A 22,969-nucleotide genomic window follows, 5' to 3' on the forward strand; every position below is an offset into this window, starting at 1 on the left:
TAAGTGCCAGCCGTGCCGTCATCTTTCCTGTCTTTTCCAAATCCAGAACTGAGCCTGGGGAAGGCACAGAGCTTTTCAGTTCACTGTTCACACATTGGCACAGAAGTTTCACGATGTACTCTTGGAAGTAAAGCGTAAACAACTTATTCCACGAAAAAAAAAAAAAAAGATTTGTTGAGTACCCAGCAGGCCTTTCTCGGGACCTTGCCCTGAACTTTTAAACTTGTTATTTTTAATCAATTTGCATGCAGTGTCATCATAGGAAATAATTTTAGGTCATGTGGTAACCACAAGAACAGCTATTTTCGGCAACTGGGCCCGAGGCTGGAATTCAAGGAGCCCTGTTCACTTGTGTCAAAGCCCCCACGGGAGTCATTTTGTGGCTGTAACCCTCTCCTCTAGGTCCAGGCACAGTTTGCATGCGATGAAGCTTCTGGAACCACTAGGGCCACCAGAATGCAGTCGTCCTCAGGGCTGGGTGTTCACCGTTTCCCCGAGGGCCCTGAAACCTGGGGCAGGAATCCGCAAGGCCAAAGGGGTGGGTGGTCTGGGATTTTCCATGAATGTGGGCCTCCCGATCAGAAAAGTTAAAAAGTAAAATCGATTAAATAACCACATCTGTCTAGTTTATGGGAGTTTATCACTTCTGGGCAATATTTTTATTTATTTATTTTTTTTTTAATGTTTTACTTATTTTTTTTTTCAACGTTTATTTATTTTTGGGACAGAGAGAGACAGAGCATGAACAGGGGAAGGGGCAGAGAGAGAGGGAGACACAGAATCAGAAACAGGCTCCAGGCTCTGAGCCATCAGCCCAGAGCCCGACGCTTAACCAACTGTGCCACCCAGGCGCCCCTGTTTTACTTATTTTTGAGAGACAGAGAGAAACAGAGCACGAGCAGGGGAGGGGTAGGGGGAGAGGGAGACACAGAATCGGAAACAGGCTCCAGGCTCTGAGCTGTCAGCACAGAGCCCGATGCGGGGCTCGAATTCACAGACTGTGATATCATAACCTGAGCCGAAGTCTGAGGCTAAACCGACTAAGCCACCCAGGAGCCCCACTTCTGGGCAATATTTATTCATTGCACACCCCATTGTAAATCCTCACGTCCTCTCTTGGGCAGTGCAACGAACCATTCGTCATGTGCTTGGGCCCCGCACAAGATGGGAGCCCGTTGAACCTTTGCACAATCCTGCCAGGCTGGAATTCCTCCCGTGTTTACCTGAACCAGAAGCTAAAACCCAGAAGCTATCTCCCAGTCTTGGGTGAGAGACTCACCCAAGAGCACTTTGCTGGTCAACGGAATGGCTTAAATTCAAACTCTGTTTTCTCACCCACTGCCTTCAAAAGACAGATTTAATGAAACCCCTCCAGGAAATGCAATCATAGACATGAAACAGTGAAAGATTCATTTTTTTTTAAAGCTACTCTTTTTTTAAATGTTTTATTTATTTATTTAAAAATTTTTTTAACGTTTATTTATTTTTGAGAGACAGAGAGAGAGCATGAGCAGGGGAGGGGCAGAGAGAGAGGGAGACACAGAATCCGAAGCAGGCTCCAGGCTCTGAGCTGTCAGCACAGAGCCCCAGTGCAGGGCTCAAACCCATAAACCGCGAGAACTTGAGCTAAGCTGAAGTCGGATGCTTAACCCACTGAGCCACCCAAGTACCCCAATGTTTTATTTATTTTTGAGAGAAAGAGAGAGAGACAGAGTGTGAGCAAGGGAGGGGCAGAGAGAGAGGGAGACACAGAATCTGAAGCAGGCTCCAAGCTCTGAGCTGTCAGCACTGAGCCCGACACGGGGCTCGAACTCATGAACCGTGAGATCATGACCTGAGCTGAAGTCGGACACTTAACCGACTGAGCCACCCAGGCGCCCCCGGTGAAAGAGTCTTAACCATGCACCACTGGGCTGCCCTCTCTCTGCTGGACGTAGTCCAAATGCGTCAAACATGTAATCTATTTGGAATGTTTAGTCTGTTCTTAGTAAACCATCTTTCTGGAAATTGTGTCATTTGTATCTAGGGGATTTTAATGCAGGGAGGTGGTTGAGTGAGGACACGAGAGGTTAATGCCATCGAAAGAAGAGTACCCAGAGCAGGGGGTGTGCCTCACCACGCTGGGTCGCATGGGGAAGCACCAGGCTTGGTCAGGAGGCAGGAAGGAGCGAGGGGGATGTCTAGGCCACAGCCTCAATTGGGGTTTACATGGGAAAGGGCGAGGCAGGGTCAGGCAAACAGCTGCTTTTAGAGGATTGGCTAGTTTGAGCCAATTCCAATGGGTTTTGCTCCCTAGTGGCCTCGTACCTGGCTGTGGGATGAATTAAGGCAAGGGGAATATTGGCTCGGTGTGCGAAAGTTATAAAAAGGCTGTGGTCACGTATATGTATATGGCGGCATGCTCCCAAGCAAGCGGTTGACTGTCTTTAGGAATTAGCCAGCCCTGAAAGAGGCTGTCTCTCTCCAGGTCGGTAAGGCCTCCCTGAGATGTCAAAACATCATTAGATGCAGAAAACAACAAACATGATAAATACAAGTCTCCGTGCCTGATTTGGGCGATAAAACATTTGAACCTGTCGTGATCTAGTCAAATGTGGTATTCTCTCTCCTTGGTAAATCATTGCATTTTACAGCTGCTGCGGGCAGATCTTTTCAGATCTCCTCATTGAAGGAGACACGTTTAAAGTTGCATCTGCTTGAGAAATATAGAAACATGTTTTTGTTTTTTATCTTTTTTTTAAATGTATGTTTATTTTGGGAGCAAGAGCATGAGTTGGGGAGGGGCAGAGAGAGATTCCCAAGCAGGTTGACAGTGGGGAGCCCGACCTGGGGCTCGAACTCATAAACCACAAGATTATGACCTGAGCTGAGATCGAGTCAGAGCTTGACCAGCTGAGCCACCCAGGTGCCCCTGGAAATTTTTTTTTTAAATACAGGTTTTCATATGACTCAAGATAACCAAACACAGTAACCTCCTTGTTAGTACAATCTTTTTTTTCTTTTTAAAAATTTTAACTTGTTTCATTTTATTTTTTTAAAATTTACATCCAAATTAGTTAGCATCTAGTGCAACAATGATTTCAGGAGTAGATTCCTTAGTGCCCCTTACCCATTTAGCCCATCCCCCCTCCCACCACCCCTCCCGTAACCCTCAATTTGTTCTCCATATTTATGAGTCTCTTGTTTTGTCCCCCTCCCTGTTTTTATATTATTTTTGTTTCCCTTCCCTCATGTTCATGATATTTGTCTTTCTCTGACTAATTTCACTTAGTATAATACCCTCCAGTTCCATCCACATAGTTGCAAATGGCAAGATTTCATTCTTTTTGATGGCCGAGTAATACTCCATTGTGTGTGTGTGTGTGTGTGTGTGTGTGTGTGTGTGTGTGTGTGTGTGTATACACCACATCTTTATCCATTCATCCATCGATGGACATTTGGGCTCTTTCCATACTTTGGCTATTGCTGATAGTGCTGCTAAAAACATGGGGGTGCATGTGTCCCTTTGAAACAGCACACCTGTGTCCCTTGGATAAATGCCTAGTAGTGCCATTGCTGGGTCGTAGGGTAGTTCTATTTTTAGTTTTTTGAGGAACCTCCAAACTGTTTTCCAGAGTGGCTGCAACAGCTTGCATTCCCATTGTTAGTACAATCTTAAGCAAGCAGAAATCGATTACTTGCTATCCACAGTGAAGCCAGTACAAGGACAGCAGAAGTTCTGAATAGTTATCTCAAGACACTGCAAAATCCTGAAGTTCTATCTGACTCATCACAAGAGAAAGGACTTTAAAAAATATCATCTGGGGGCGCCTGCCTGGTGAAGTCAGTAGAGCATGTATGTGACTCAGGGTTGTGAGTTCAAGCCCTAGTTTGGGTGTAGAGTTCACTAAAAAAAAAAAAAAAATCATCTTGTGGGAAATATATTTCATCACACTAAAATTCTTTGAAAGTTTGTAGTCAAGTGTATCACTCACTGTTCATGGTATTTGATTAACTGGAATCTTCCTTTTCCCGGTCACTGGGAAAAAAGATACAGCATCATATTTAAAGATTCTTACATTACTAACAGAATTATTAACTTTTCATCTAGATGCCTAACGTATGGAGCTTAACAAGATTCAACCTCCAGTGAATTTATTGACGTACTTTTGATTTAAGTACTATACCAGCATTTGGAGGTCCAACTGTCTCCTCTCCTTTCTTTCAATATATTTTTAAGTTTGTTTGTTTGTTTGTTTACTTATTTATTTATTTAGAGTTTGTTTATTTGTTTGTTTGTTTATTTATTTAGAGAGGGAGAGAGAGAATCCCAAGCAGACTCCGCACTGTCAGCACAGACCCCAGTGTGGGGTTCGATCTCACGAACTGTGTGAGATCATGACATAAGCCGAAACCAAGAATCGGACGCTTAACCGACTGAGCCACCCAGGTGCCACCTCTTTTAACATATAGCCACTAATGTAAATCAAATGATCAAAGATGAGCACCTGAGCTAAATTGGAATCGGTCAGAATCGAGGCAGTCTCAGACCTCAGCCTTTCTTTTCACTGTTAACGCCCGAAGCGGACGATGTTCAAAGGGGTTCCACTGCCCCGCTGCTGAGCACACTTACCTTGCTCTCGCTCGGGAAGCCCGATCAGAATGCAGTTAGGTGCCAGTGGCATGATTACGCGGCAAACCAATACAATGAGTCACTTAGTTAATTAATTTTTAAAAGTTCCAATAAAACTTTCACTACAAAATCAGGTGATGGGCCGGATTTGGCCCACAGGGCGGCAATACAAGTTTAGAATGCAAATTTAACCATTTCCAGGCTTTGCCAGGCTCTTACAGGGAGCGAGTTGTTGGCAATGCACCTGGCTAATGATCTGGGCACCTGTGGGCTCTGACCTCGTTGAGAACATCTGAGAACAGTAACTCACCTAGAAAGTCCATTTCACTGATATGCATTTTAATCATTCATTCACTCAACAAATATCTACTGAACTTATACTAGGAGCTGGAGGAACAGCTGTTTTCATAGTTTAAAAGAAAATCCCAGGGGGGCGAAATGATTTCCCCATCATTAATATAACTCAAACATGAGATGAGCACCGTGTTGTAGTGGACCCAATTGTTTCCCAGCCGATCGCATTGAGAAAAGAACTGCATCCTTGGGAAATTAAAGTCCCAAAGCAGGGCGCCTCGGTGGCTCAGTCTGTTGAGCATCTGAGACTCTTAATTTTGGCTCAGGTCACGACCTCGCTGTTCTGGAGTTCGAGCCCGGGGTCCAGCTCCACACCGACAGTGTAGAGTCAGCCTGAGATTCTCTCTGTCAATCTCTCTCTGTCCCTCCCCTGCTCTCACTCACTCTCTCTCAAAATAAATAAATACACTTTAAAAAATAAAAAATAAAATCCCAAGGGGTGTCCACATTTTTATTAATTTGCTAAATTGGCCATCATTTCAGTCAGCTGCTTAGCCTCTTTGGGAGCCCGTGACGCCCTTGCTGGGAAAGAGGCAGGGGGCAGGGGGGCGGCTGGGAGCCTAACGATGTCTCAGGGTCATCAGAGATGCGCTCATTCCAATTCTGCTGCTTTTAGTCATCGGTTTTGTTTTTAGTCCATGATTAGATTTGCTGCTCTTTGCTATCAGATTTGCTATTATTTATTATTAGAGATTTTCTGTTTCCAATTTCGGCTGCTTTTATTAAAAGGAGAAGGAAGGAAAGAAAGAAGAAGGGAGAAGGGGGGGAAATAGGAAAATAACAGCTCTCACAAAAGACCAGCTGGTTGGGCCTCGTAGGGTGGTCTCTGGAAATGCCAGTGATTTGTAACTATTTGTCCTCGAGAGAGGCGGCGAGAAGGCCAGTCTTGTCAAGCGGTCCAGGCTGGTCACCGGACACCACGGTGAGGCGTTGGCTCAGCCTCCAGTGCCCTCCACTCAGCCCTTTCGTCCTTGGGTTGACTCAGGAGGCTCCTTGTCTCCCCAGAATTCGTTTGTGCGCTGGACGCGTCAGATGAGTTCCTGAAAGAGCGGGTGATGAACCTTCCCGAGAGCGTCGTGGCGGGGACCCACTACAGCCAGGACCGCTTCCTCCGGTCTCTGGGCAGCTACCGCAACATCAATACGGAAGACGAGACCGTCTTCAACTACTTTGATGAAATTGAGATCCACCCGACCCACATCGGTATGACGTGGGCTCCAGACGAATGGGAACACGGAGAACCACCACCAAGGCTCAGGACCCCTGGGCAACCCCGGTGCCTGTCTCTCACGGGGCCGTGGGAGGACAGGGGAGCACCGCTATGTCCCTGGGCCGGGAAGTCACAGGATAAACAGGGCCATCCTCCTGGGGAGTCTTACGCTCGCGGATTTGGTCAGGAGAGGGAGGTGTTATATGAAAACATGTGGATATATTATGAAATCGAATACCGAATCGGCACTTTTTAAAACTAAAAAACATTTTTGTAATGTTTTTATTTATTTATTTACTTTGAGAGAGAGAGAGAGAGAGAGAGAGAGCGAGCGAGCTTGCGCATGTGTGAGCAGGGAAGGAGCAGAGAGGGAGGGAGAGAATCCCAAGCTGGCGCTGTGCTCTCACCGCAGGTGCCTCGGTTACTTAAGCATCTGACTCTTGCTTTCGGCTCAGGTCATGATCTCACAGTCCAAGAGTTGGAGCCCCGTGTCGGGCTCTGTGCTCACAGTGGGGAGCCTCCTTGGGATTCTCTCTTTCCCTCTCTCTCTCTGCCCACTCCCCTCCTTCACACGGCACACACTCTGTCTCTCTCTCAAAATAAATAAACAAACATTTAAAGGACACTTCAAAGGTATGTGTATTTGCTGCCGGCTGCTCTGGGCCATCTTCTTTCTTGGGGCAGCGTTTTGTCCCCATAGCACCGCAGGCATGCCGTTAACTAGGACCTGCCATCCACCTCATCATCATCACCATCGTCATCTTCGTTTCTGGCTCCAAATCCCTGCTGTCATAGGTGTTTCTACTGCCCTTGGCTTGCTGAACCCCTGACCTTCCTGTCTGGTTGCCTGGATGTTGACATTTCTTCTGCCCCTGGGTTTGGTGAGAAACCCCTAGCCTGGTGGAAGCTTGGTGGCCAGGCTGACCGCGTGGGTCAGTCTCCCAGGGCCTCTCTTCACCCCCAGGAGCCCAATGGGACAGCACGTGGACCCTGCTGTACGGGGCGGTATAGAGCTAAGGAACGATGTCAGCATGAGACAGGAGAGCTGATTATCAGGTCTGGCTCTGCTTCCGTTTACTCACCTGTGAAACAGAGAGCTGATCCGTGGCTCATAGAGTTGTTACACACAGACAGATAAGAGACAGGAAGTGCCCGGTGTGCCCGAAAGTTCACCAAGTGGCCACTAATTTTGTTATTACCACCAATACGAAGGCAAAAAATAATGTGCTGTGAAGCCATGAAAAGAGAGCACAGTTTATAAAGCTGCAAAATCTGTTCTGCACCCGCGGAAGTGATGGGGTTTTGTTCTCACCTGGATGTGTCTGTGTATACTGGAGACATGTTTTACATGTAAAAGCCCAGGGTTTGAACCTACTGATGTGGAAAAGAGTTTACCCTGTTTGGTTGGAGAACCAGGAAGGAACAGTGGGCACGTTTCAAAAACCTAAACAGTGATTGTCATCTTTTCAGTAAAGCTCGAAAAGTTATTTACAGAAAACTCTGGAGAGCCCGGGGTGGGGTGGGGGGGGGGGGGGAGAAATGTTGAGAAACAAACGAGTGGGAGGAATGGACGAGCGGGTCACTGCGTTCCTGTCTCATTCTGTGCCCACACATTTGGCCTGGTCCCCACCCTGACCCGCAGGAGATGACGTCAAAGCAAAGGGAGGAATGGATCTTAGGGATGGGTGTGGGGGAGGGTGTCCAGGTCAGGAATGCAGACCGGCCTCAGAAGGATCCAGAAGGGGGCCGACACCTGCGTTCTCTCTCTGCACCTCTGGACTCCTCTTCTCCCTTGGAGTCTCTTTCTCTCTGGCTCTTTGGACCAGAATGTCTCCTCCCTCGCCCCCCGGGGGTGAGCTGCGGCTGCCCTGCAGCCTGGGAGTTGCCGCATTACGCTGGGAGCTAGACTTTCGGGCCTAGCTCCACAGCCCTAGAAGGGCAAATCCAAGGTCCCGGTTTGGGCAGGTGCCCCCCCCCCCCCCAAGTTCCCCTGGTCCAGGGTCAGGGCAGAAGTACTGCTTTGGGCAGCACTGGTCTCCAAAAGTCAGCCTCTTCAAAAGTGTTTCAGGGGCGCCTGGGTGGCTCCGTGGGTTAAGCATCCGACTGGATTTGGGCTCAGGTCATGATCTCACAGTTTGTGAGTTCGAGCCCCACATCAGGCTTGTGCTGATAGTGTGGAGCCTGCTTGGGATTTTCTCTCTCTCTCCCTCTCTCTCTGCCCCCCCTCTGCCCCAAAATAAATAAATAAGCATTTTTTAAAAAAAAGTGTTTCAGAGCACTTTCAAGTGCGTCAAGTTGCAATTACTCTGTTCGAGAAATCTGGGAGAAATACTCTTTTTAAAAATGTTTACTTATTTTTGAGGGGGGGAGGGGCAAAGAGAGGGGGCCAAAGGACCGAAGCAGAGCTTCAGGGCCGCAGGGCTCGAACTCACGAACCCTGAGATCAGAACCCGAGCCGTAAGCGGACACTTAACCGACTGAGCCTCCCGGGCGCCCCGGGGACAAACACTTCTAAATGTCAGCGCTCAGGCCACACGTGGAATACAGGAGTTTGGTTTTATTTTGGTTTTGATTGTTGTGTGTTGGGGGGGCGGGGCTGGCTTCCGCCAACTGATACATTGGGCCCCGTTCTTCCCCTGCTCCCCCCGTGCCGCACAGGGCGGCGCCTCTAGTCTGGGTCAAGGTCATACTGCCTGAACGCAGAGAGGGGGGCGCAGCAGTGGTCGTGCCTGGGGCCAGGGTGAGAGAAAGGTCCTCAGCCCTGGGAAGGCCTGCGGGCGCTCAGGCCCCAAATCGTCCGCCGCACACCCCCCTACGCAGGTACCTTGCAGGCAAACCCAAGAGACGGGTATAGAACTCGTTACTATTCGGGGACTTTGTGGAGGAACTCCTCTTTTACCAAAAGCTGCTGCGGCTGCTTTTTTTTTTTTTTTTTCTTTTTTTTCTTTCCGGTCTTGAGATTAACAGTAGTCAGACATTCTGGACTTTGCGCTTCTCCCTATTCGGGTGGGCTCACCGAAATGGTTCGTTTTTCTTATGAATGGAAAACTGTATCCCAGAACCCTTGGTTCTCCGAAGCAGAACACAGAGGGAACCAAGCGCGGGGCTGCCTTCCGGGGGGGACCCCGCGGCGTCCCAGTCTCTGCCCGGAGGCTTCCGGGGAACCCTTTCTGGAGAAGTCCGGTCCTCCCCTCCCCCCGCCCCAAACTCGGGGCGGTCGGAACTCAGAGCGGGCCCCTCCCCCCTTCCCCCCCCCCCCCACCCCCCGGGGCTCCCGGACCCCACGCCGCTACTTACCAGCGACACGGGACATTCCGGTGCCGGCCGGTGCCGGCCCGGGGAGGAAAAGCCCGGCGCGGCCCTTCAGGCCGGCCGCCATCGCACGCTTGGGGCAACGAGGAATTTTCCCGAACAGCGTCTAGGGAACGCGGTGCGGGCGGGCCCCGGAACGCAAGTGGGCGCCGACCTTCCTCTCTCCCGGTGTCTCCAGATGTGGGAAAACTCGAGGACCCGCAGAACAGACTTGCCATCAAGCAGCTGGTCAAAGAGATCGGGGGGCCTCGAAACTACGGCCTGACGGACGAAGAAAAGGCGGCAGCGGAGCGGAAGGCCGCGGAGGAGCGGCTGGCCCGGGAGGCTCGGGAGCAAGCGGAACGTGAGCGCAGGGAGGCGGCGGAGACGGCAGAGAAGATGGCACGCTGGGAGGAGTGGGTGAGTGTGGCTGAGTGTGGCTGAGTGCGTGAGCGTGTGAGCGGGGTGCGCGACGGCGAGTGCGCGTGCGTGTGAGTGTGAGTGCGTGGGTGTGGGTGAGTGTGTGCGCGTGAGTGTGTAAGGGCAAGTGTGTGCGTGAGTGTGAATGTGTGAGGGTGAGGGTGTGCGTGAGTGTGTGAGGGAGTGTGAGAGTGAGTAGGGGTGTGAGGGTGTGTGTGAGGGCGAGTGTGTGTGAGGGTGTGTGAGGGTATGTGAACGAGTGTGTGTGACGGTGTGTGAGTGTGAGCGAGTGTGAGTATGTGTGTGAGTGTGGGTGTGTGAGCAAGTATGTGTGTGTACGTGAGTGTGTGAATGTGGGTGAGGGAGTGTGAGTGTGAGTGGTGGTGTGAGGGTGTGTGTGTGAGGGTATGTGAGCGACTGTGTGTGTGTGTGAGCAAGTATGTGTGTAACCGGGTGTGTGTTAGCGAGTATGTGTGTGTGTGAGCGTGTATACGTGTGAGTGTGTGTGAGTGTGAGCGAGTGTGTGTGAAAGTGTGTGAGTGTGTGAGCGAGTGTGTGTGAGTATGTGTGTGAGTGTGGGTGTGTGAGCAAGTATGTGTGTGTGTACGTGAGTGTGTGAATGTGGGTGAGGGAGTGTGAGAGTGAGTGTGAGTGAGTGGTGGTGTGAGGGTGTGTGTGTGAGGGTCTGTGAGCGACTGTGTGTGTGTGTGAGCAAGTATGTGTGTAACAGGGTGTGAGTGTTAGCGAGTATGTGTGTGTGAGCGTGTGAGCGAGTATACGTGTGAGTGTGTGTGAGTGTGAGCGAGTGTGTGTGAAAGTGTGTGTGTGAGTGAGTGTGGGTGTGTGAGCAAGTATGTGTGTGTGTACGTGAGTGTGTGAATGTGGGTGAGGGAGTGTGAGTGTGAGTGAGTGGTGGTGTGAGGGTGTGTGTGTGAGGGTCTGTGAGCGACTGTGTGTGAGCAAGTATGTGTGTAACAGGGTGTGAGTGTTAGCGAGTATGTGTGTGTGAGCGTGTGAGCGAGTATACGTGTGAGTGTGAGTGTGAGCGAGTGTGTGTGAAAGTGTGTGTGAGTGTGTGAGCGAGTATGTGTGTGAGTGGGTGTGTGAGCAAGTATGTGTGTGTGTGCGTGAGTGTGTGAATGTGGGTGAGGGAGTGTGAGTGTGAGTGAGTGGTGGTGTGAGGGTGTCTGTGTGAGGGTCTGTGAGCGACTGTGTGTGTGTGTGAGCAAGTATGTGTGTAAGCGGGTGTGTGAGTGTTAGCGAGTATACGTGTGAGTGTGAGTGTGTGCGTGCGCGTGCGCGCGTCTGGGGGTGGAGGCGGCCAGCCATTTAGGCCAGCGCCATCTCCAGTCCTGCGCCCAGAGCATTGTCATGGAAATACACCTTCTGCGGTTGGTTTTTTTGGATTTTGTGTGTTTTGTCATATGACCGTTTAAACAGTTTTTTCTAACGTTGATTTATTTTTGAGGGACAGACAGAGACAGAGGGCGAGTGGGGCGGGGACCGAGGGAGAGAGAGAGAGAGAGAGAGACGGGGGAGGACACGGAATCCGAAACGGCCTGCGGGGTCTAAGCCGTCCGCACAGAGCGCGACGCGGGGCTCGAACCCGCGAGCCGAGAGCTCGTGACCCGAGCCGAAGTCGGACGCTAACCCGCCCGAGCCGATTTTTGGAAGGTGCCCAGGGTCTTTTGCTTGGTGTAAATAATACCGGTAACAAAACCCAGCCGTCGCCAGTAGTAGTGATGATACGCAGCCCTGCCAGCGTGTGACAGTGAGCCACGCACGCGCCATCCTTGGGATTACATCGGACTTCGCTCCGCTTACCCACGTGACCCGCTGGTCGGCCTCCTTCACCCTCCCGACTCCCCAGATCACCGAGTCCTCCCTATTCTGCCTCCTAAAATCGCGCGCACATCCGTCCACAGCTCCTCACTCGCTCACTTACCCTCACGCACTCGCCCTCACACACACCCTCACACACTCACACACACCCTCACACCCCCACTCACTCACACTCCCTCTCACACTCACATAACCCTCACATGCATTCACACACTCACGTACACATGCGCACACTTGCCCTCACACACGTGCGCGCTCACTGTCACATGCACACACTCGCGCACTCACGCACACACTTACACCCACTCACACCACACGCACACTCGCACTCCCTCACACACTCATGCACACCCTCACCCTCACACACTGACGCACACACTTGCCCCTACACGCTCATGCGCACACACCCACACCCACACCCACACACCCTCACACCCCCACTCACACTCCCTCTCACACATAACTCTCATATGCAAACACTCACGTACACATGCGCACACTTGCCCTCACACACGTGCGCACTGTCACATTCACACACTCACGCACACACTCACACCCCCACTCACACTCCCTCTCACACTCCCTCACACTCCCATACACCCTCACACGCATTCACACTCACGTACACATGCGCTCACTTGCCCTCACACACGTGCGCGCTCACCGTCACATGCACACACTCACGCACACACTCACACCCCCACTCACTCACACTCCCATACACCCTCACACGCATTCACACTCACGTACACATGCGCTCACTTGCCCTCACACACGTGCGCGCTCACCGTCACATGCACACACTCACGCACACACTCACACCCCCACTCACTCACACTCCCATACACCCTCACACGCATTCACACTCACGTACACATGCGCACACTTGCCCTCACACGTGTGCGCTCACCGTCACATTCACACACTCCCACACTCACGCACACACTTACACCCACTCACACCTTCACACTCACGCACACTCGCACTCCCTCACACACTCATGCACACCCTCACCCTCACACACTGACGCACACACTTGCCCCTACATGCTCATGCACACACACCTACACACGCACACACCCCCTCACACTCACGCATACTCACACTCTCACACTCCGTCACACACTTACACCCTCACCCTCATTCACACACTGACGCACACACTTGCCCTTACACGCTCACGCGCACACACCCTCATCCACACACATGCTCACACTCACACTCCCCGACACACACACATTCACACACACACGCACACACTCTCCCTCGCGCACACGCTCACACACACCCTCACACCCCCACTCACTCACACTCCCTCTCACACTCACATAACCCTCGCATGCATTCACACACTCACGTACACATGCGCACACTTGCCCTCACACACGTGCGCAGTCACATTCACACACTCACGCACACACACCCCCCACTCACTCACACTCCCTCTCACACTCCCATACACCCTCACACGCATTCACACTCACGTACACATGCGCACACTTGCCCTCACACACGTGCGCGCTCACCGTCACATGCACACACTCATGCACACACTCACACCCCCACTCACTCACACTCCCTCTCACACTCCCTCACACACTCCCATACACCCTCACACGCATTCACACTCACGTACACATGCGCACACTTGCCCTCACACACGTGCGCGCTCACCGTCACATGCACACACTCATGCACACACTCACACCCCCACTCACTCACACTCCCTCTCACACTCCCTCACACACTCCCATACACCCTCACATGCATTCACACTCACGTACACATGCGCACACTTGCCCTCACACACTCACGTGCGCACTCACCGTCACATTCGCACACTCACGCACACACACCCACTCACACCTTCACACTCACGCACACTCGCACTCCCTCACATACTCATGCACACCCTCACCCTCACACACTGACGCACACACTTGCCCCTACACGCTTATGAGCACACACCCTCACACTCATACATACTCACACTCTCACACTTCGTCACACACACCCTCACCCTCACATACTGACACACACACTTGCCCCTACACGCTCATGCGCACACACCCACTCACGCACACACACCCTCACACTCACGCATACTCACACTCACATTCCGTCACACCCTCACCCTCACACACATTCACACACTGACGCACACACTTGCCCTTACTCGCTCATGCGCACACACCCTCATCCACACACACGCACTCACACTCCCTCACACTCACACACATTCACACACACACGCACACACTCTCCCTCGCGCACACGCTCGCACTCTGCTCGGACACATCTGCTATTCCCCGATGTGTTTAACCAACGCATCATCAGGCGTCTAGGCGGCTCAGTCAGTAGAACGTCTGACTTCAGCTTGAGGTTCGGGAGTTCGAGCCCCGACACCGGCTTGCCGCTGCCAGCCTGTCCACGCAGGGCCTGCTTCGGGGCCTCTGCCCCCCTCTCTCTGCCCCTCCCCACTTGCGCTCTCCCCCAAATAAATAAATATTAAAACAACAAACAACGCATCATCCGAGTCAATAACCTCCTCACTTGCTTGGAGTCTTTCCTGAAAGTCATCTTTCCCCTGAGGACTTTCCTGGGCACCATAGCTGAAGTGTCAACCCCCTGGGGCGCCTGGGCGGCTCAGTCGGTTAAGCGTCCGACTTCCGCTCGGCTCGTGATCTCACGGTCCGTGAGTTCGAGCCCCGCGTGGTCGGGCTCTGTGCCGACGGCTCGGAGCCCGGAACCTGCTTGGGATTCTGTGTCTCCCTCTCCCTCTGCCCGTCCCCCACTTGTGCGCTCGCTCTCTCTCTTTCAAAAATAAATACACGTTAAAAAAAAACAAAATAAAATAAAATTTCAACCCTGCGTCTCCCTCTCTCTCTCTGCCTCTCCCCCACTTGTGCTCTCTCTCTCTCTCTCTCAAAAATAAATACACATTAAAAACAAAACAAAATAAAATAAAATTTCAACCCTGCCACTCCCCACACATGTCATATCCTCTCTTACACTTTTGCTTTTAAAGACTTTCTTTTTCAGTAACCTCTGCACCCAATGTGGGGCTCGAACTCACAACCCCGAGATCAAGAGTCTCACGCTCCACGGACTGAACCAGACAGGCGCTCCCCCCCCTTCCCTTTTATACCTTTTAACTTCCTTCTTTGCACGTATTCTAATGGACTATATATTTTACACATTTATCTGGTTTATGGTCTTCTCCCTGCGTAGAATTTAAATTACGTGAGGACGAGGATTTTGGTCTATGTTGTTCGCTACTCTATTTCCATAGCAGACACTCAACAAATATTTGTGGAAGGAAGGGGCAGCGGGAGGAAGGATGTCCTTATGGACACGTGCTTGGGTGCCTGATTATCTCCTCAGCTTGAACGCCCGAATTTTGGTAGGCGAGACTATACCAGGTCCAATTGTTGATACTTCTAAACTACCTTCCAGCAAGGGTAAAAGCAGGGCACACGTTGTCTACCAGCCTGCTTTCCTACACCTCTTCCAGCTCTGCTTTCTCAATTTTGCTCCCAAAGTATCAATCTGATAAACAAAGCCCCCGGCTCCCGGCTCTCACGTCCATTTCTGTGATCAGAGCTTTACCAGCTTTTCCGAGGCAGCTGGCATCGGTCTCTCATAAGTCGCGTGTCTTCTCTGCCCACGTTGGGGCTGTGTGTCCCTTTCTGAGTGTTTTGCAACGACAGCCGGCGAGAAGGCAGTGTGATGGGAGCAGGAACGGCCTCGGGAGACAACGGTGTGTGTCCCGAGCTGTGTGCTGCGAGAGCCCAGGTTCCGCTCCTTCTCCTGGTACGTATGTGACTCTGCACAAGCCACTCTGTGCCTCAGTGTCTCCATCTGTAAGACGGGGGTGAGGACAGTGCCGGCTTCATACAGCCGCGGGGGTGACGAAAGAGTCCGTTTATGTAGAAGAACACGGCCAATGCCTGGCAAATTCCATGCATCTCACGATAGCCTACCTTTTTTTTTTTTTTTTTTTTTTTAGGTTTATTTGTTTTGAGAGAGATGCGTGTGTATATGTGAGTGTGCATGCGTGAGCCAGGGAAGGGCAGAGAGGAGGAGACAGAGACGCCCAAGCAGGCTCCACGCTGTCAGCACAGAGCCTGACTCGAGGCTCGATCCCACTGACTGTGAGATCGTGACCTGAGCCGAAATCAAGAGTTGGACACTTAACTGACTGAGCCCCCCAGGCTCCCCCCGTGATAGCCTAGCTTTTTATGCTACGTTGCAAATAGTTTTGCTCATCATTTATCTTTTGACAGCCTGTATGGTGTTTCTTCTGGACATAAGGAAGTTTTATGTTTGCATGTAGTCAAATCCATCAATCTTTTTCCCGTGTTGGTTTCTGGATTTGCTGTCTTGCTGGGAAAGACTCTTTTTGAACAAATAATATCAGTTAGGACTCTTTATCTTGCAAGTGACAGAAAAGCAAACTGAAAATGGCTTAGAAACTAAAAAAAAAACAAAAAAAACAAAAAAAAACTTATGGAAAAAAAAGAAATAAAAAAACGTACGGGTTTACCTAACAGAAAAGTCCAGGGGTAGGGCTGGCTTCAGGCAAGGCTTGATAGAGCTGCTCAGATGATGTCACCAGGGACCTGGGGTCCTTGTCTCTGCTCTGCCTTCCACATTGCTGATGTGTTTATCCTTAATTAAGGCTCATAACCAGGAGGCGGGCTGGACTGATGGGCTTAAGTCCCACTGAAACCACCAGGCTAAGACGGGACGTTTCTCAAAGGAAACCTGGAATTACTATTCCCAAGAGAGGGGGGAACGGTATGGTGAGCGAGGAATAACGGGCGTCCACCAGACGAGTACCTTCTAGACCTATTAGCACTCCTGTGATTCTTTCCTTCGTCCCTTCCTTCCTACCCTCCCACGCTTATCTAGGCATCTAGGAATTACCTTGATCTAAGAAGTGGCTTAAGGATCCGGTTTATTATTTTCTGGATTACTAAGCGGTTGTGGTAACACCAGTTACATCTTTTCTCTGCTGTTTCAAATGCCATCTTTATGATAACGTGGTGAACACTTACAGCAACATCTATCGTGTTGTAAAGTACTCCAGGACGAGTTGGGTGGAAATGCTCTCCCCTTTCTGTTTACCCCAACCCCCCAATGTTCTGTTTGTAGAATAAACGACTAGAGGAAGTCAAAAGAGAAGAAAGAGAATTATTAGAGGCCCAGTCGATTCCCCTGAGAAACTATTTAATGACCCACGTGATGCCAACACTTATGCAGGGTCTGAATGAATGTTGTAAGGTCCGACCGGATGATCCTGTTGATTTTCTGGTAAGAGATTTTTTTTATAAGCTTTTTAAAAATGTTTATTATTTTTTTATTTTTTTAAATGTCAGCACGGAGCCCGGTTTGGGGCTCGAACCCACAAACTGTGAGATCATGACCTGAGCCAAAGTCGGACACTTAATTGACTAAACCACCCAGGCGCCCTTTTCTTTATTTATTTTTGAGAAAGCGAGAGAGAGCAAGGGGGGGGACAGAGAGGGGATGGGGAGAGAATCCCAAGCAGACCCCTCACTGTCAGCACAGAGCCCGACATGGAGCTTGATCTCACAAACTGTGAGATCATGATCTGAGCTAAAACCAAGAGTCAGACACTTAACTGACTGAGCCACCCAGGAGCCCCTATAGTAAGATTTTATCACTCATTTGAGAGTAAAGATTTAGGTACTTTTATTTTTATTTATTTTATTATTATTTTTATGTTTTATTTATTTTTGAGAGAGAGAGAGAGAGAGAGAGAGAGAGAGAGAAACGGAGTGCGAGCAGGGGAAGGGCAGAGAGAGAGGGAGACACAGAATCCGAAGCAGGCTCCAGGCTCTGAGCTCTGAGCTGTCAGCACAGAGCCCGATGCGGGGCTCGAACTCACGAACCGTGAATCATGACCTGAGCCGAAGTCGATGCTTAACCGACTGAGCCACCCGGGCGCCCCTTTGTACTTTTATTTTTAAATTGTAATCATTAGTAGCAATGTCTTCCAAATTGTTGACTTGTCTTTTTTTCTTTCTTTCAATTATAGGCAGAGTATCTCTTCAAGAACAATCCTGAAATACAGTGAAACTTTACAGATCGCGTATGATATACCTTTATGGAGTTAGAGTTTAACATTGTAATTTGAAAAATTTGCTTTAAAAAAAATGCGTTTCCAGTTTTTGGAAAGTTCCTTGTCTTCCCCACAAGCAAATACTTTATTACGTAGAAGCATTATAAAAAGCTGTATGGCAACGAGTGACATCATTAAAGAACTTTATTTGAAAGGTAAATGATAAAGTCTGCATAGCTCATGGGACAAATACTGATTTTATATTGTATTCATAGTCAAGGTATTCTGCACACTTGGATGTACGGTATGCTTTGTTGACTCACACTTTGTCAGATGTGATTGGTTTCCACTGGGTTAATTTCTGAGTTCGGGGTCAGTTTCCCAGGCAATGAGTCAGAGAGAGAATGATAAGCCTCTTGGTAGAAAAATTCCCGTAACAGAATGAATAATCCTAATATTTGTGGTAATTATAAGCCGCCGAGTATGTTCAACAAACTTCACAATGCAGGCATAGGCAATCAAGCCCTATGGTCTTTTCCAGCTTGAAAAGCCCTGTAATTTCCAGAATGACACGGAATGAGAAAATTAAACTAATCAACTAGGTTTATTTTAATGGAGTATATTTCGTCTCTTTAAATAACGTAACCTGGGGGCGCCTGGGTGGCTCAGTCGGTTGAGCATCTGACTTCGGCTCAGGTCATGATCTCACGGTTCGTGGTTTGAGTCCTTCCTGCATTTGGTTCCATGCTGTCAACACAGAGCCCTCTTCAGATCTTCTGTCCCCCCTTCTCTCTGTGCTCCTCCCCCGCTCATTCTCTCCCTCTCTCTCTCTCTCTCACTCTCTCTGAAAAGAAAGAAACTGAAATAGATCTACATATATAATGTAGTCTGAATATAACTGCACTTTTTTTTTATTGAGGTAAAATACAACATAAAATATACCATCGTGACCACTTAAAAGTGTACAATTCGGGGGCGCCTGAGTGGCTCAGTTGGTTAAGCCTCCCGACTCTTGATTTCGGCTTGGGTCGGGATTTCTCGGTCGTGAGATCAAGCCCCGTCCTCAGGCTTTGCGCTGAGAGTGTGGCGCCTGTTGGGATTCTCTCCCTCTGCCTCTCCCCACCCCTCTCAAAGATAAATAAATAAACTTTAAAGCATACAGTTCAGTGGCACTAAGCACATTCACTATGTCTGTTCCATGAAAGGGAGGTGTGTGCAAAACGACCTCCGAAGCCCAAAGGGGCAGTAAGACGGAAGAAAAAGGCTGACAAATCGAGCTTGATAAGAAATGGCTTATTAAGGGGACTTGCCAGACTCCAGCTCCAGCAGGTCCAGGGGCTCCCCAAGGATGAACGGGCGTCGGCAAAAAAGTGAAAAAAAAAAAAAAAAACAAAAATAAAAACGGACACAGACCACAGCAGTGCGTGGAACTGGCCGCTTTATTGTGGCAAACGTGGCATTATGTTTGTTCGCAATTTCCTTGTAGCGTCATCTATGTTTTCTGGCATTACCTGATTCTAAAAATGTTCCTACGTGTAATCACCCTTTAAGGAATAACATGGTTATTCTTTCACAACGTTCCCTCCTGCCCGTGGCTGATTGATTAATTTCTGACATTATTTTCATGATGTATCTACGTTTATCATCTATGAAGCATTTGCTCTGCTGCTTTCATGAAAGGTCATCTATCTCTCAACCCCTCAGGCGGAACAGTTACAGGGACATGACCTCTTAGTTGTTTCCCTGAACCGTTTGTGGTTTGAGGAACAACTGTTTGCCTCGGTCCGAGGTGCCAGGAGGGGGCCAAGAGGGCCTTAGGAACCCACGCCTTACACATTCTCAGAGAGACAATGCACCTAGGAACGAATGAACCATTCTGTACTTTAGCCCTAGGTTCAGTCATCATCTGGAATGCCTCCGGGGGGCCAAGTGGGCCTAGGGGTTGGGGTAACTTGTGCCCATAGATACGCTCCTTAGTTACCGGAGTGGGGCTTTCAAATCCATTTGTTCCTTCCTTGGCTGGGAAATGTATGAGGCTATCCTTCCTCTGGGTAGAGGAGTCTTTATAGGGGGCGGCAAGGGCTAAATGTAGGGCCGCACGATTTCCTCGATTTCCTCGCGGAACCTTCTTCCTCTCCCCGATGGTTCTTTTCCCAGGGGGCCTGTCGAGGGCAATTTCCCAACAGACGATTCCCCAGGTACTTTTATTAAGGCCAAATTACATAAAAGCGGGAGTACGAGAAGCTTCGCTGTCGCTGGGCCGCCCGCCTGTATAGCCCTAGGGGCTGGGAGTCCACCCAGTGGGAGAATGGTTAAAAATAAGTGTGTGTAATAGTCCGATTTTGGGGACAGATCAAGAACGGTTACGCCCCGAGGGTGCATTTAAGGGTGTGGTTGAACAAAAGGAGAGAATGTGAGGGGAGGGCTGTGCTCGTGAAAGCTTCGGGTCACCGAGCTGTCGTCAGGGCACATTTGCCCCAGATGGGGTTAGTCTGTTCCAGCCGATGTTGGATACTCGTCACCACTACCCGGCCTCAGAACCTTTCCATCGCCCCAAACGGAACTCCTGTACCCTGTACTAGCCCTTCAACCCAGCTCCTGGCGGCCACCAATCCACTTTCTGTCTCTCTGGATTGGTTTCTTCTGGATATTTTATGTAAACGGAATCCTACGGCGTGTGGCCTTTTGTGTCTTCTCTCACTGGCATGTGTTCGAAGCTCACGTCGTGGCACGGGTTCCTTTTTGTGGCTGAATACTATTCCCACGTACGGACACGCCACCGGTCTAATCGTTCATTCGCTGATGGACAATTTGGGTTGTCTCCACCTTTCAGGTAATTGTGAATAGTGCTGCTGTGAACATTTGTGTACAAGTTCTTGCCTGAACAACCGTTGTCAGTTTTGGTGGGGGGCTTGCTCCCTTCGTACTTGGGTTGACTGTCTTTTTGCCATTGAATTGTAAGAGTCCTCTCTATATTCTGGATGTAAGACCCTTATCAGATAGAGGATTTGCAAATATTTCCCCTATTCTGTGGCTGGTGTTTTCTTTCTTTTTTTTTTTTTTAATTTTTTTTTTTAATGTTTTTATTTATTTTTGAGACAGAGAGAGACAGAGCATGAGCAGGGGAGGGGCAGAGGGAGACCCAGAATCTGAAGCAGGCTCCAGGCTCTGAGCTGTCAGCACAGAGCCCGACGCGGGGCTCGAACTCAGACTGTGAGATCATGACCTGAGCTGAAGTCGGATGCTCAACCGACTGAGCCACCCAGGTGCCCCCGTGGCTGGTGTTTTCACTCTCTTGATGGTGCCCTTTCGTGCCAAAAAAGCTCGCCATTTTGATGACATCCAATTTACCTACATTTTTCTTTTGCTTCACTGCACTATTTTTGACCCTTATACTTCAAGTTGCAAGTCGTGAGCCCTCGTGACAGTTACCTTAATCCTAGAGCCTTAATCCTAGTCACCTTTTCGTGCCTTCCCACGATGGTTACATTTCGGGACCTCGCTTCTTAGTTCGCTGAGAAAACCCAAGCAATCAAAAGGGCTGTTCTCTTCTCCCTACTGCAAACTGGCTGTTTCGCTTCTGTGCTCCCATCCGAGACCAACTCCTGACTCCCTGGGTGCATCCCTGCTCACGTCATCAGATTCTGTTCCTAGGGTGGTCTCTTCTCTCCCACAGCCTGACTCTCCCCTCCTTTCTGGATCATCACTCTTAGCTTTGAACTTAACGTACTAGCTCCCACGCTTCCAAACAAAACAGGACAGGGGTACTGTCTGTGGGTTCGAACCCCACGTTGGGCTCTGCGCCGACAGCGTGGAGCCCGCTTGGGATTCTCCCTCTCCCTCTCTCTCTCTGCCCCTCCCCCACTCATGTGCATACACGCGCGCTCTCTCTCTAATAAATAAATAAGCATTAAAAAACCCCACACAGGACAGAAGCTGATTAAAATGCAAAAGCCTTCCTAGACTTTGGTGTCCCCCTCCAGCCAGGGTCCCAAGATCCTGCTCCCCTTTAGGTCAAGGTTACAGTGACCTCCACATTTCTAAATCCCTTGGCCAGATCTGGGTCCTCATCTTACTTGACCTCTGCGAGCATCTTATCATTTCCTCCCTGAAACCCCCTCTTCCTTCCACCCGAGTGTCTAAAGCAGGGCCAGTCCAATTCCTATCGCTCTGCCCCCTCCTCCCCACCACTGCTCCCCGCCCCCTGCCCACCATCTCAGGGACCCCCAATTCCATCCTTCCAAAGCCTGGTGTCACCTGCAACTCTTATCTACAGTCAGTTCACCAGCGCATCCTATGGGCCCGGCTTCCGCCACATGTTCCAAGTCCCCTGCTCCTCACCCCTCCTGCCCCAGACACCCACATGCCCTGCCCCAGACACCTCCATCTCCCACCTGGCTGGCTGCTGTCACCCATGACCGGGCTGCTACTTCCTGTGACTGCTCTCCACGTACCGGCAGGGGGATCCTGTTCAAACAGAAGTCCCATCTGCTCCGAGCCCTCCGGGGCCTGGCAATCCCACATCGGGCGGGGGGGAGGCGAAGTCCCGACCTTGCCTAGGAGGCCCGACACAGCCTGACCCCTCGTGCCCTCACTGCCCCCTCACTTCACTCTTCACTGCCAAGTACGGTCTGCTGTGGGGCCGTCGCCTGGAATCCTCGGCCCACACGTCTCCCTGTGGCTCACTGTCACTTTGTCCTTGGCTTGGATCCAATAGGTCCCTGGAGGGGCCTCCTCGGCCCGTCTTGTCCACGGCGCCCCACTCCGTTCTCGTTCTCTGCTTATGTTGACGTTCTGTTTCTCGTCTCTCTCCCCCACTAAAATGTAAGCTCCGCAGAGGTGGGGGTTTCGGTTTTTTCCTGGGTCTTCAGAGATGAAGAAAGTACATAGCTTCATGGTAGACGTGTAATAAATATGAGTGAATGAAAGCTTTGCAGCTGAAATTTTGTTACAGCTATTGTGATTTTTTTATATATAACCGATTCCAGTCTCCAGTCCTTTGCGGAAGTCCATAATATACATTTCCATACGGCTGTGATGGGTTTACTCAAGTAACTCTGGGGGTCACTACGAGGCTTCACTAATGGCACCGATTTTGGTGAATTCACCATGGAGTCCAGCCCTCAGCCACGCCCTCAGGATAGGTAGGACC

The 22,969-nt window shown here is 50.1% G+C and overlaps 1 protein-coding gene across 1 annotated transcript in view; it reads left to right on the forward strand.

Annotated features, from left to right (window-relative positions):
- AK7 (adenylate kinase 7) overlaps nt 1-18,430 on the forward strand; it is a 76,052-nt gene extending 57,622 nt beyond the window's left edge. The window contains exons 17-20 of the mRNA XM_019461900.2: nt 5,972-6,169; nt 9,667-9,887; nt 16,887-17,045; nt 17,794-18,430. Coding sequence (XP_019317445.2) covers nt 5,972-6,169; nt 9,667-9,887; nt 16,887-17,045; nt 17,794-17,832 — 617 coding nt within the window. The 3' untranslated portion in view covers nt 17,833-18,430. The remainder of the gene's footprint in view (nt 1-5,971; nt 6,170-9,666; nt 9,888-16,886; nt 17,046-17,793) is intronic.
- Nucleotides 18,431-22,969: the final 4,539 nt, after the last annotated feature.

The sequence above is a fragment of the Panthera pardus genome, unplaced genomic scaffold (assembly GCF_024362965.1).
Source record: "Panthera pardus isolate Hobbes unplaced genomic scaffold, ASM2436296v1 HiC_scaffold_24, whole genome shotgun sequence".
NCBI classification, from domain to species: Eukaryota; Metazoa; Chordata; class Mammalia; order Carnivora; family Felidae; genus Panthera; species Panthera pardus.